General features: G+C 42.9%; 2 protein-coding genes across 3 annotated transcripts in view; one reads left to right on the top strand and one right to left on the bottom strand.

The window, feature by feature from the left end:
- GTF2E1 (general transcription factor IIE subunit 1) overlaps positions 1-987 on the bottom strand; it is a 49262-nt gene extending 48275 nt beyond the window's left edge. The window contains exon 1 of the mRNA XM_066341018.1: positions 876-987. The gene's annotated coding sequence lies outside the window, so the exon portion shown is untranslated. The remainder of the gene's footprint in view (positions 1-875) is intronic.
- A 197-nt stretch (positions 988-1184) lies between these two features.
- On the top strand, positions 1185-12500 carry RABL3 (RAB, member of RAS oncogene family like 3). Of its 2 annotated transcripts, XM_066341015.1 has the most exons (8): positions 1186-1268; positions 1442-1533; positions 3132-3261; positions 6133-6247; positions 7381-7531; positions 8179-8250; positions 9065-9103; positions 11687-12500. In XM_066341015.1, the coding sequence occupies exons 1-8, from the start codon at positions 1223-1225 to the stop codon at positions 11750-11752; spliced, it is 711 nt and encodes a 236-aa protein (XP_066197112.1). In that variant the 5' UTR covers positions 1186-1222; the 3' UTR covers positions 11753-12500. The 2 variants fall into 2 exon arrangements, with proteins under 2 accessions (XP_066197113.1, XP_066197112.1); XM_066341016.1 differs by lacking the exon at positions 9065-9103 and having other exon boundaries at positions 1185-1268.
- The last annotated feature ends 657 nt before the right edge of the window (positions 12501-13157 follow it).

The raw sequence follows: 13157 nt of genomic DNA, 5'->3' as shown, positions 1-13157 counted from the left end.
GAATTCTGATCTTCCTTGTTCATTCTCAGCCGCTTGGAATGGCACAAGCCTGACAGCTGGACCCATTTAACAACAGCTCGGTGCCACTGTGAGATGTGGGGTTTGCTTCTCAGGGAACCAGCACGCTCCTGAGGCCAAAAGAAATGTAATAAAAAAAAAAAAACAAACCAAAAAAACCCACAAACAAAAAAAAACCCAAAAAAACCCACCAAAAAACCAAAACAACAACAACAAAAAAAACCCAAAAAACACCCCATCAAACAAACCCAAACCACAGAACGACCAAAAAGAAGAAAAAAAAAAAAAAAACCCCAAAACCACAAACCTCACCTTGCTGACCTGGAAAACTGAATGGTTACACCGCTGGCTGGTTGGCTCAAAGCTGGCAAACAGGAACGAGCTCGCTTTGCCAATCAGCCACTCCTCAGATGCCCATAACCCTGCATCTCCCTTCAAATTACAAACTACACAGACTCCCAGACTACAATAGCAGACTAAGCTTTAACGCCAGCCGGAGGGGAGAATCCCTATGCCGTCTGCACAGCTTCCCATTCCCTACCCGCTATTATGTGTTGAGGTTTAAACATGGAACTGTGTAGGCTTCCGTAGGACAAGAGGAGGTCAGCAATACCTCTTTAAAAAATCGAAAAATAAAAAAAAAAAAAAAAAGACAGAACAAAACAAAGAAGAAGCCTCAACAAACACCGCAGGAGGAACGGCAAACGGTGGGAAGGAGCCAAGGCGAGGAAGGGGCCCAGACGGGCACAACGTGCGGGGAGCACGGGCCCCGCGGGCCGCTCTGCGGCACCCAAGCGCCGGGCCGGGGGCCTCCGCGGGCCGCAGGCACCACCCCGCTCCCCGGGGCCGGCACTGACCTGGCGCCGCTTCCAGCTCTTCCCGGCTCCGGGCGGCGCTTCCAGCGGCTCCGCCACCCGCGTCACCGCCGCGCGCGCCTCTGCCGTCACCGCGCCGCCAGCGCGTGCGCCGCGCCGCCCCCGCCCTTCCCGCGCCCCGCCCTCAGGGGCGAGCGACAGGGAAGCGAGCCAATCGCCTGCTCGTACTGCACCTTCCCTTCCCGCCCTCACCGGGATAAACCAATCAAAAGTGAGAAACGCGCCGGCCGCTCCCGAAGACAGCCAATAGGCTGAGAGAAGCGGCAAGAACACGAGCCGCGATTGGCGGGCGCTCCGGTGGCTGGGCGTTGTTGCTAGGCTGGGTAAAGATGGCGGCTCTGGACAGGGTCAAGGTGCTGGTGCTGGGCGACTCCGGTGAGTCCGTGTCCCCAGGCCGTGTGTCCTGGGGCCGCTCCTTGGGGATCTGCCCCTCGCCTCCCCGCTGAGGGGCCGGGACCGCCCGCGTTCGCTCAGTGCAGCTCCCGGCCTCGCCACCTGTAACCCTGGCACCGCCTCCCAGGAGTTGTTCTCTCTCTGTGCACTTGCAGGTGTCGGGAAATCGTCGCTCGTTCACCTCTTGTGCCACAACCAGGTGCTGGGAAACCCGTCCTGGACGGTGGGCTGCTCCGTGGATGTGCGAGTAGGTGACGTGCCCGGGCTCTTGGTGGCCCTGAGCCTGACGTGTGAGGGAAGGGCCTTGACTTTTTATTTTAATTACCTACCGCCCCAGAAGAAGGTGTACTTTGATCGTATGTTTTGCTGAGGGCTTAATCTGATGCAAGTAGCGTCAAATGTGAGCCAAGCACTTGTGTAAGCACGTTTTGACTTTTCCAAGGTTGTCACAATCAAACAAGACATTTGTCACTCGTAGCTCCCTGCTGCAGAGGTCACTGGCGTGTTACAAGTCACAGGGTGGCCAGTTCCTTGAGAAACAGGCAAGGAGCAGCCAAGATGTCAGCCAGACACAGTGGGGGAAAACAGTTTGCTCCTTTAGGTCGTCGGAATGCAGGAAAGCTCTGGATGATATTCATTGTGTTAGAAAAACAAACTGAAATTTAGAGCCTGACGTGCTTCAGTGCACGTAGACCCGGGTGAGGAAATTAACAGGAGAAATCTACTGTTGAGACCTGGACACCAGGAAGGCAGAGTTTATAGACCACAAAGACATGCTACAGAAAGCAGAGCTGAAGAAGAAACTAACAGAGACAATTAATAAGACTCTTCCTGTCTGGGAAAAAGATAATAAAAAGGCTGAAAAGGTGGGCTAGTTAGCATGAGAAGTGAGAAATCAATAACCAATAGAAGATAGAATACTGATTAATGAAAAGAACTTGTAAGCCAGTGGACACTAATTCCTTTGTTTGCCAAGATGTATAAATGGTTGTAAGTTTTGGTGACTGATGTACATATTTGGTGAAGTGCTGCTCAGGTACCTCAGTGCTGAATAAATTAGTGTTGATTTTCTAACCTAGCTGGGTTAAAGAGTTTATTTCCTGGGTTTTGGTGACAATTGTGACCATGGGGTAGCTTCTCCTCCTGACTGCTTGCTGCAGTACCTGCTGTGAGAAGAATGAGGATGTTCATCCAGCAGTTTTTTGGCCCAGCCTACAGCCCTCATGGGACATTGATAAATGCTTTTTTTTTTTCTACATCACTCTGTGCATTCTCCTTGAAATGCATTGCCCTAGGTTAGGAATATATTTCCAAAATTTGAGGAGAGGAACATGGCAGTCCTGTTTGGTTGTGGAGGAAAACTGCTCAGCAGCTCTGGAGGCAGAAGTTATTAATTAATTCAGTTGAGGTGTCAGAATTTGGGTAGGAAAAAGATGTGGTCAGCTGGAATCCAGGTCTATCACCTGTGTTAATATTCTTGCAGTGCTGCCATGTGTTAAAACTCTAAGTAAAGTCAAGACCTTAATTTATCCGTTTGCTTTGGCAAAACGCTGTGTCCGAGCACATCATGAGATGTTGGGTTTGTTGATGCTGAGATGCAGAGGATGCTCCCTGTTTACTCACCAGCCTCACATGAGATGGTGATCTCCATCTCTGTGGTGCCCAGTGGCTGCTCCTTGACTTATTCCATCTCTCTTCCACTTGAGAGGTCTGAAGTAGTGTCAGCATGAGAATTTCCAAGTTTCTATCCAAGTGCAATAGTCTTCCAGCTGAAAGTGTGAGTGTCATGTGGATTAACTCTGTGACATGGTGCTGTGGTTATATATGATGTGAATTTTCCATCAGATCCATGACTACAAAGAAGGAACTCCAGAAGAGAAGACCTATTACATTGAGCTGTGGGATGTTGGAGGCTCCGTGGGCAGTGCCACCAGTGTGAAAAGCACACGAGCAGTGTTCTATAATTTGCTGAATGGTGAGTTTGCTTGGTGTAAATATGGTTTTACTACTGTCTATGTTAGGAGCTGTCCCTTGGCTCAGGGCCAGAGTTCCAGGCAGCCTGGCTGAGGGCTACATTGTTCTCCTTTCTGATGTATACAGGAAACAAACCTGATACCAGTCATAGGTAGAATTTTATGGATTCAGTTATGAATGGCAGATATTTCAGGCAGACCCGTGCAGATGTGCTCTATCAGCCTTTCCCTTCAGTCTTGTGCAGCTGGCACAGCAGGGAGCCTTTGAAGGTGCAGTGGCTGCCTTCACCGTTCTAGGTCTGATATGCTGAACAAATACGATTTTTACATTTTTAAGGGTCATTTTATGATTAATACTTTCTTGTCTGTTCTGTTGTAAAACCTACAGCAGAGAAATTATTATTTCAATTTTTATGAACTTTGATAGTTACATCCTATCCTGGCAAATTTGAACTGTCTCCCATAAAATTGCCATATGCTGCTAACCATGTTGCCTCTGCTCATTTAGCTTACCAACTTATTTTTAAGAGTTGAATCTTGCAACTTTCTGCATATGTAGCAAGTAGTATTTTGTGCCTTCTGTTGAGATACTGTCTTAAAGGCTTAGTAGTTCATTTGTGTCTCTAACAAGAGCAAATAAGAGATTGTAACCATAACGGCCCAGTATTTCTGAATACTGAAAGTAACACTTTCAGTTGTTACTTTTTGTCATCCCAGAGTAGTTCACTAAAAATAGATGTGTATCAGACTAAGAACTGCTTCTGAAAATCTGGCTCAAGTTTTATTCTCTTTGCTTATTCACATTATTATGCTTATTGCACTCATTTGAAGGCCTTTCAATAACATGTTAAACCACACAATAAACATTTTTGGTCTGTGATTGACTAGTTACTTCTTCTTTTCTTGGGGGGAAAACTGTTAGGCACCCCTTGATTGTACTGTTAACCAGCTTTCTGTATGTAAGGCTTGAGTAGTGTTGTGACCTCAAAGCAAGCCTCTTTGGTATATGAAAAAAAAATTGATTTCTTTTTGGTATCAAAACTACAGTGTGCCAGTGAGTGTGGGTCAGACTTGGATATACCTTAGAACAGCCCATTAGGAAATGAAATCTTGGACTCGTGCATCTGAATTATAATTGATGACACTAAAATGCAGTTATTTATCTCCACTGCCCAAAAGATACTAATTAGACAGCTCGCGTATGAGGAGTGTTGACTTTGGTAGTTAACCTTGGGCCTTGTTTCTTTCATTAGATTAATTTCTCCATTAGAGCTTGTCTCACAAATTGCCTCTGCTTGACCTGATTTAAGAAGAGAAGATGAATGCATTCCTTCTGCCTGACTGCTTGTGCTTTCTGGGCTTGCTGTGGTCTGAAGACCAGGCAGTGTTTGGTTGTGGCAGCAGCTGTTGACAGGGCTGGGTACAGTTTGGTTCTGGATTATCCGCAGATGTTCTTCTTTGCTGACTCTCCACCTGGTGTGGGGGCTCTGAGGACAGTGACTGGGCAGTGAAGCCTTGCCTTGCAGACCTTGTTGTGGGAGGAGCATTTCCTTGAGTCCTGCCTCCTCTTTTTGGATGTTGACAGTCTTTTTCTGCTGGTGGAACTAACTGTGCAGGTTTTAGGTGAAGCAGATAAGGGAACTGACCAATCAAAGATATAGCTGAGGTAGAGTGTCTGGAGGTGGAGGGTATTTCTCACAGGTTGTGCAGCAGTGCCTCTGGATCTGTTGCTGTAGGCCGAGTTCTGTTATATCAGGCATTTTCCCTCTACACTGGGGGTGGACACACAGCAAAGTTGCCTTTTTATACTGTTACTGAGATAAATGCTTTGAAATAGGGCTGTAGCTGTGATATGCTGGGAACTCTTGTGGGAGAGGCTGTGCACAGTCATATGGGGTAGTGGAAAATGTTTGTGGAAATGTGGTTTCTTTGTAGTATGTACAGTGGGTGGCACCTCTGGGAGTTAAGGTGAAAGACTAAATTAGTAAGTTTTTGCCACCTGTAGGCTGTGAGTGTTTTGAGAATGAATCCTGATGCAGATAAGGGGTATCATTCCATTTTGTCCTTGCATTGATGGTAATTTGAAGTCTGGAGGAAGTGGGAACATTCCACATATTGCAGAAGGTGTGAATAAATAGAAGAAATTTGCTAGCAGGAGTTGGAAATTGAGTTAGGAACTGTGGTTATCAGAAGTGGGTGTCTGTTAATAGCACAGCAAGGAAGCCTGACTCTGTCTCAGAATTTACATTTTGAAGGCTCATGGTAATGAAAAAGGCTGGAAACCTAATCTTAAATACAGTAAGTCTTATTAATTCATGCTTCTACCAGCCATTTAGTGGACTGTGAAGTTTTATCAGTGTCTGTTTCCCCTTTGGATACCTCCCCAAGTATATAGCATTAATTCTTCGAAATTGCAGGGAAGCAGTAGTTCTCTCTGAACTCTTTTAAAACAAAAAGAGTTTGTTTTTTAAAAAAAATCCTTTAGACTTTATATATAGTGTGACAAAAAAAAATGTTTACCAGAGAAAGGCTAAATTTTCTGCTGCAGTAATATAGAATTTCAGTATCATGAGATGTAGACAGGATCAGTGAATGCCTGTGAGCCTTTTGCAGATTAAACCCTGAGGTGGCTGTTTGTTTCCTGCTTTCATGTGATTTTTCTCTTAGCTCTTAGCCAATTCTTGATAAGCAGCTTTAAAAAACCTGTTGCATCCTGATATATTCAGCCTTTACTTATTCAGTGTAACTGAGCTGGTTATACATCCCTTACATAATTCTCAGATATCTGGGAACCTGCAGGTGTCATTTTGGTAAGATAAGGAGGAGAATATGTATCTTTAAATGGCATCTTGCTGTCTTGTCTTTCACTCTAGGGATAATTTTAGTGCATGACTTGACCAACAAGAAATCATCCCAGAATTTGTATCGCTGGTCTTTGGAAGCACTCAACAGAGATGTCGCTCCAACAGGAGTTCTGGTGACAAATGGGTGAGTGAAAAACATTCATGCGGAGCTCAGACAAGGTAATTCCAAGCAGTTGTAGAAGCCTTTGTTCATCTCTGAGGCTACTTGGTCTCCACAGGAAAGTAGATGTGGTTAGACTTGGAAAAAAAGAAAGAAAGAAATGGGGAATACCAAAGAAAGTTGTTCGTTCATCTTTTATACTGCCAATCAGGCGATTCTGACAGCAGATTCCCAAACTGGGTGGCAGAGGCCTTGCTTTAAGGGAGAAGATGTTTACTGCATCCCTTATTTGTCTGAGGCCTCTATGAGAGTGGGTTCAGTCCCTGTTAACTCAGGATGTGTCTGTCTGTACTGAGAGATGCCATTGTACAGGGATGATGTGTCTGGGCAAAGTGGCATTCTCTCTATGCACCAGGACTGAGGAAGTTCACTTCATACATTTTTGGTTTGGGTGATGGGGGAATTATTTTAGGAGCATGACTAAAAGAGCTTAGAAAACTCTTCTTAAGCAGTATGTTCATAATTATTTCTCCAACACCTTGTCAAAGATTTCCTCCTGTACCTCTGTGTTCCTGTCGTCCATCTAAGTCAAGGAGGTTTTAAAATCTTTGCTAAACCTCACACATGAGCAGGAAAGCAATAACGAGGAGTAGCTTTTTGTGGGAAGAATATCAATTGTTTGTCTGTCTGTTCTGGTACACAGGTGTTTCTGTAGAAACACAGGAGATGGGAAAGAGGATTTGCATTGTTTAAACTGCAAAATTCTCCAGTGTCTCCACAGACAGGTTCTTCACAATTGTTTTAATTTTCGAAAATTTAACTTCTGGCAAGGACAGATGTTCAGCCACTAGTAATTCCTTGCTCAAGTTGTTGCTTTTGATTGTAAAATTACTTGCTAGAAAGCTTGGTTTATGTAAAAATGACAGACAATTGATTATCCTAGCTAAAGAGAGTGATTGAAGCTTGGATTCCTATGTAGTGACTTAGATGCAGAAGCCCTTCCTTAAATTAAAGATACTGCACATTTTAACTTAGATAAATGGACCATTAATAAATATATTACTGGTTTTTGAGAGGCACAGGGAAGGTGTTGTTGTACTTGTGCCCACTTACATGGCCATTGCCTTATTCAGTATTGTATTTGTTTCCCTCATCAGTGACTATGACCATGAACAGTTTGGTGATAACCAGATCCCACTGCTGGTAATAGGAACTAAACTGGATCAGATCCCAGAAACTAAGAGGAATGAAGTTTTGACCAGAACAGCATTCTTGGCTGAGGATTTCAATGCTGAAGAGATAAATTTGGTTAGTATCCTTGTCATCACTGTTGGTTTTTTTTTATATGGGAGTGAGTCCAATTTTTAGTAAGTAAAGATGTTGTAACAAGAATTTGGCTTTTGGGGATTTTTCCGTTAGTGCCAGTCATTCTCATTTTGGTTGGCTGTGCCCCTTGCTTGATGAAACAGATACCTTTGTTTCGATATAGGGAGATGTAAGGATTATTAGATAAGGTCACTTAAGTTTAGAATTGTTGAGTGTTAGAATTTTCTTTTTCTAATTCATAGCTCTGACGTTGACTGTCTTTGAATGAAACATGAAGATGACTTTATATAGATGGATGGGTATAAAAATATATACATGTGCTGTGTGAATGCTTGTATACACACTCCCAGGTTAGTCTCAGGTGTAGCCTGTACAAGTCACTGCCTGACTGTATAGCTGGTGGTGGAAGGAAGATGTGGAGCATTTGGGGGATTCCTTGGAATTCTGCAGCTGACTCACAGAACAGTTGTTCTTTTCTCTGAAGTGACTGTGGAGCAGAAATCAGCAGACCCACTGTTTTCCCTCACTGATGGTGTGTCAGGGAAAAGGGTATGTTCATTTCCTTGTGTTTGGCTTCCTTGCACTGATTTCCTTGTGCTTGGTTTGTTGTTGTCCTTTGGGTGTTGTAGGACTGCACCAATCCTCGTTACCTGGCTGCAGGTTCATCCAATGCTGTCAAACTAAGCAGGTTTTTTGATAAGGTAAGTCAATGAAATGATGTTTTATTATCCTGTGCATCAAATGCTGTCTGGCATTTGAGCATGAACAACAGTTTAAGGTGCTCCTTAAACTGACACTCTCTGAGTTGGTTCAAACCAGGTGTGAAGAGGCCAAAGATTGATCTGCTTTTGGAGCCCTACAGGAGACAGCTGATCTGCTTGACTATTAAGTTCCTGATCTGCACAGAGCAGGGAAAAAGAACTCACAAATGTGGAAAGACACTCTGCTTATGCTTTTGGAGTTGTCTGGCAGTCCAGAGGGGTTGCAGCATTCTGAGGTAGTAATGTAGGGAGATACAAGGCTAGTTAGCTCTGTTGATCCAAGTTAAAGCAACCTTTAGGAATTAAGAAATTAATTAAGAATATTACTCTGCCTTCCTGAAAAACAGACCATTAAGGTCCACTGGTCCACTGTGCAAATGAGAGAAGGAATCCTCTGAGCAAAGATAGCCTAGTGGGGCTACTGTGCAGCAGTAGGAATCACTATCCCTAAGGGAATGTGAGTAACTGACTCTGAACCAGGAGACACACAGACCATCACCTTCATTACCCAGGAGGGCTAAGTTAAGTGTGTTGAAGTTGAGGATAATTGGACAGCTTGTCTAAGAATGGCTGTAGGTGTCAACTACTCTGTGTGCTGGAGCATTGCACTAAAGCAGTTGGCCTGGAGCAGAGATGTGGGGTCAGACCTTGTCCCAGTTAGCCATGTGTTTCAGTGCTCATGTGTGAATTGTTGGTTGCAATCTGAGGTTATGCATGTGCTGTGCAAGCTAAGATCATTCTCTGTCGTTCCCAGGTCATAGAGAAGAGATACTTCTTAAGAGATGGCAATCAGGTTTGTCACTTTTCTCCTCTTTTTTTTGTTTTCATTTCTCCCTGTGTAATGTGAACTGCTGACAAAGTCCTCTTTAAAACAAGAGCTTCATGCAACCTAAATGACAATCTGTGTTGGTAATGGAATTCTTATATCTATGGAAGCACAGCTGTTAAGGCTAGACAGAAGAATGGCTGACTTCTGTCAGCTGAAGTATTTGTCCATAAAGTGATTGGCAGTGAAATACTTAAATATGCTAACATAGTAGAAGTTGGAAGAATGAAGTAAAATGGGCAAATATGATTTCTCTCAGCTCTGTCAGCTTCAGGCTGCTTGGTTGCAAATTTAGGCCATAGATGTATCCTGAAGATCAATGAAAAGGCCTTTTTTTTGCACAGTTGGAACTAGATTTTATGTTTAATACAGGTAGTTTCCAGAGACTCAGTGAAGCCACAAGGAAAATGGCAGTATGATATCATATTCGTAAAGGACTGAAATAACTGTTTTCAGCCTGTTGGGGAAATAACTGGTAGCATTACTTCTGGCTTGGGCAGGCCACTTCAGCTTTTGTGCCCCCTGCCTCCCCATGTGCAGTTTACCATGCAGGGAGTAGTGAAGTTGCATTTACCATATGTAAAAATGTTGCAAGTTACCATGAAAAGCATCTCTGAAGTACAGTCACACCTGTACGTTGTTAGAGGTAGCTGTGCTGAAAGCCCCTTGGGGAGAGCAGGGGAAAATAGTCACAGATTACAAAATGCTTCCTTTCTTTGTGGGCTTTTGTAGTGCCTTTTAAAAATAAATTTCATTTGCCTCTTTCAGTTCTGCATGATGCTTTTTTTTCTTCCCCTCTCCCCCTCTCCTCCCCACATTCTAGTGAAAAGAATTTTCCCTTTCATGGGAATAATATCTTAATGCAGAAATCTGCTTGTGTGCTGGTTGTCTTTGATGCATGATGTAAGATTTTTATTTTTATTATTTGATGCTATTTAGTGGCTAGCCGGGGATTAACTATACATTCCTTCTGGTTGTGTGCCAAAGATTGCAGCCTGCTGATGACTATCTACTTCCCTGACAGGAGCTCAAAAGCTTAAAACAAATCTTAAATAGCAAACAGTCGTGTTTAAAGAGACAAACTACAAACTGGAAATGGAGACTTCAATACAACCTCTTATATCCATTGAAGTTATCTACTTAATGGAACTCTTACCACTGTGTTTGTGGGTTTTCCACGACAGGTCACTACGATCATTTGTGTTTTGAGTTATTTCTGTTATAAACTTCTTCAGGATGGAAAGAATGATGAGTTTCAAATTGCTCATGACTTCTATCAGATCGGTGATAAATAAATAATTGTTACTTTTAATTAGTGACTTTGACATAAAAAATGCTAAAGCAGGTAACGTTTTACCTATCGTGTTCAGGTACTTTTTAATTATAATGATTGCATTTTTCCTCTTTAAATTCCCAAAGCAGTTTTCATGAGGTGAACCCTTTTACAAAATCTGCCTGATTTTATCCTTAGAGATGCTTGTTCTTCAGAGATGAACGAACCAGTACCTTAGTGAATACCTTGGATATCTGCTTGAGTTTTGGGCCTGAAAACCCCAAGTAAATTTAATCTGTGGAGTTTTTAGTGGACTTTTATTTTGGGAAAGCTCTTCAGCTGTCTGCTTACCAGTGAAGTGTGTAAGCTGAGCAATCTGCTGTGAATTGTAGATTGTTTTCATCCCATACCATCCATACATGCCCATGCTCTTCTGGCATGATTTGTAGGGCTTGGTTGACTCCCTCCATTTTAGTAGACTGTATTTCCTATGAAAGCGTGGAATTGTTTTGGGAGGGTGTATCTACTGGGGCTGCTGTTTCTGCTTGTGTGTAGTGAGTAAGGTAAAAGTTACTCTGGCCTGTAATCAAATAGTTTTATTATGCCAGTAGGCAGATTTGCAGTATTAGAAAGCAGCACATCACTTTCTTTTGGGGATGCATTGGATTGAAAATCTGACTTAAATACTGTCAAAGCCAGAGAAGCTTCTGATGAATTTAAGTCGATTTTCGTTGTAAACATCCATTGTCACTGTGAAAGCAGTGTTTGCAGATGGGCTGCAAAAGCAGGAGTCTAATCCTTTGTATTGTTGCAGCCATTTCTATACCAATGGTTTTCTTTAAGCTTTCAGCCATTGATAAAACTGTACTTTCAACTGCCAGTGAAGTGCTGCTGCCAGGGTTTGATGGCATGAAGCCTCAACAGCTCTTTGATAGGACTTGATTTATATTGTTTTATAGTTTTAAAAAGGAATGGAGGAGGAATTCTTGTATGCACTTGAATCTGGGGGTAAATACAGGCTTTGAAATCTGTCATTAACTGGGTTAGGATTGAGGCTTTCAATTTCCCTTGCCAAAAAGTCTTAAGGAGTCCCACAGAACAGATGAGCCATAGTGAAGTTGTGCAGTGTTTAATTAGTGGTGGTGCTCCTCTAGCAGTCAGCTGAAGTCCTGATTCTGGAGATGATGTGGAAGATGTTGCAGTTGGCTTGGTAACAGTGTGGGCTAGAGGGAGCTCCTGCTGATTCTGACATGACAACTTGTCTTCCCTGCCTCTAGATTCCTGGCTTCTCTGAAAGGAAGAGGTTTGGAGGAGGAACACTGAAGAGCCTTCATTATGACTGAGCACTGAAAAAGTGGAAGATGACTTCCCTCTGTCCTAATGACATTCCCATTCCAACTGGGTGCTCAAAGACAGTAATGCTTCTGTCAAGTGGATAAAATGATATTACAGCTGGTTAGCCTGCTGAAGCTTCTATTGTTGGAAAAGACTTGGGAAAGGTTTTCCAAAAACCTCGTCTGGAGTCTGGACTATTTCTTAGGATTGCAGACCATCTGGATCTATGGGAACTTCTGGGGAAAGTGTGCAATAAGTTGAATGCCTCTCACACTCCTGTGGGAAACTTCGTCGTACACAGCACATCTATGTGACATCCTTGTCTCCATTTGGAAAAGTTATGGACAGTCTTTGCAATGTTTTGCATCCATTTTACCTCGAAAGGAAAGATAACACTGAATGAGCCTCTCATGTACAGTAAAGTGACCAAAACAAGTGAGCGAAACCTAACGATGGGTAAGGAGTGGTCTGGAAAATAAGAGGATGCCTCCATTAAATGAATGGAGTGTTGTTTCATCTAGAGCACACTGTTCATCCCTATTCAAAAGGGACAAAAGCAATAGGCAAGATATGAAAAATGATTTGAAGCCTTAAAAAGAAAATCATCAGTAGAAAACAACTGGTGTTAGTTCTGCTGCTTAAATTAAAATTGTTTATCTTGGAGAGGGCAAAGTAAATCAGGTTCTCCTGTTTATCTTTTTGTAATTGATTGTGGTCTTGTTTTTTATATTAAATTAAAAGATAGTTCATGGAAAACTGATGGGAAAAGTATGTTTTTATACAGTGCTCATTTGGAACAAATATGACATGGTCCTACTGAGCGTGAGGACTTAGTGGGTTCAGAAAACATGAAATGTAAGAACATCCTGTGAATTAGAATAGATAGACATTTAGAAGGGATAATTTAGAAATTTTACAAGGGAATTTAGAAGCTGTGTAAAAAGTAGGAACTGAGCATGATTAGGAGGAGGGTTCTGTGATACAGATGTTTGCTTTACATAGTTAGCACCAAGGATAAAGGAGGCTTGATCTGGTCTGATCTCTTGTACAGGATCTTGTTTTCCTAAACAGCCCAAGCTTTGCACAGTTTCTCAACTTGCTAGAATTCCACGGAGTGGTAAAAGCCTGATTTATGGCAGTTCCTTCTTTCCACTCCTTCCTCACAGTCACCTCTAATGGTTAAGCCTCTGGCAAAGGCTAACTAAGAGCTGGAGTTAGATATAAATAGAGATTAATAATAAATGGGGATAGAAGAAAGTAAAATGCCGGTGTGAAATTGACAGGGAGCAGAGTTCTGCAGTCTCTGGATTACCTCTGCCTGCAGCTCTTCTGGCAGCTGCTTGGAAATAAATGGAAAGCTGCCTACTGCCACTAATCAGGCACAAAAGTGACAGCTGGGGGCACCAGTCAAAC

Source organism: Sylvia atricapilla, chromosome 2 (genome assembly GCF_009819655.1).
Source record: "Sylvia atricapilla isolate bSylAtr1 chromosome 2, bSylAtr1.pri, whole genome shotgun sequence".
Classification (NCBI taxonomy): domain Eukaryota; kingdom Metazoa; phylum Chordata; class Aves; order Passeriformes; family Sylviidae; genus Sylvia; species Sylvia atricapilla.
This window is presented reverse-complemented; position numbering and strand designations above follow the sequence as displayed.

Bases quoted from the DNA above. Each gene is read 5' to 3' on its own strand.
- RABL3 (XM_066341015.1), top strand. From the start codon at position 1,223: ATGGCGGCTCTGGACAGGGTCAAGGTGCTGGTGCTGGGCGACTCCG. The intron at 7,532-8,178 runs GTTAGTATCCTT...TGGGTGTTGTAG, and splicing joins ATGCTGAAGAGATAAATTTG to GACTGCACCAATCCTCGTTA. The intron at 9,104-11,686 runs GTTTGTCACTTT...CCCTGCCTCTAG, and splicing joins TCTTAAGAGATGGCAATCAG to ATTCCTGGCTTCTCTGAAAG.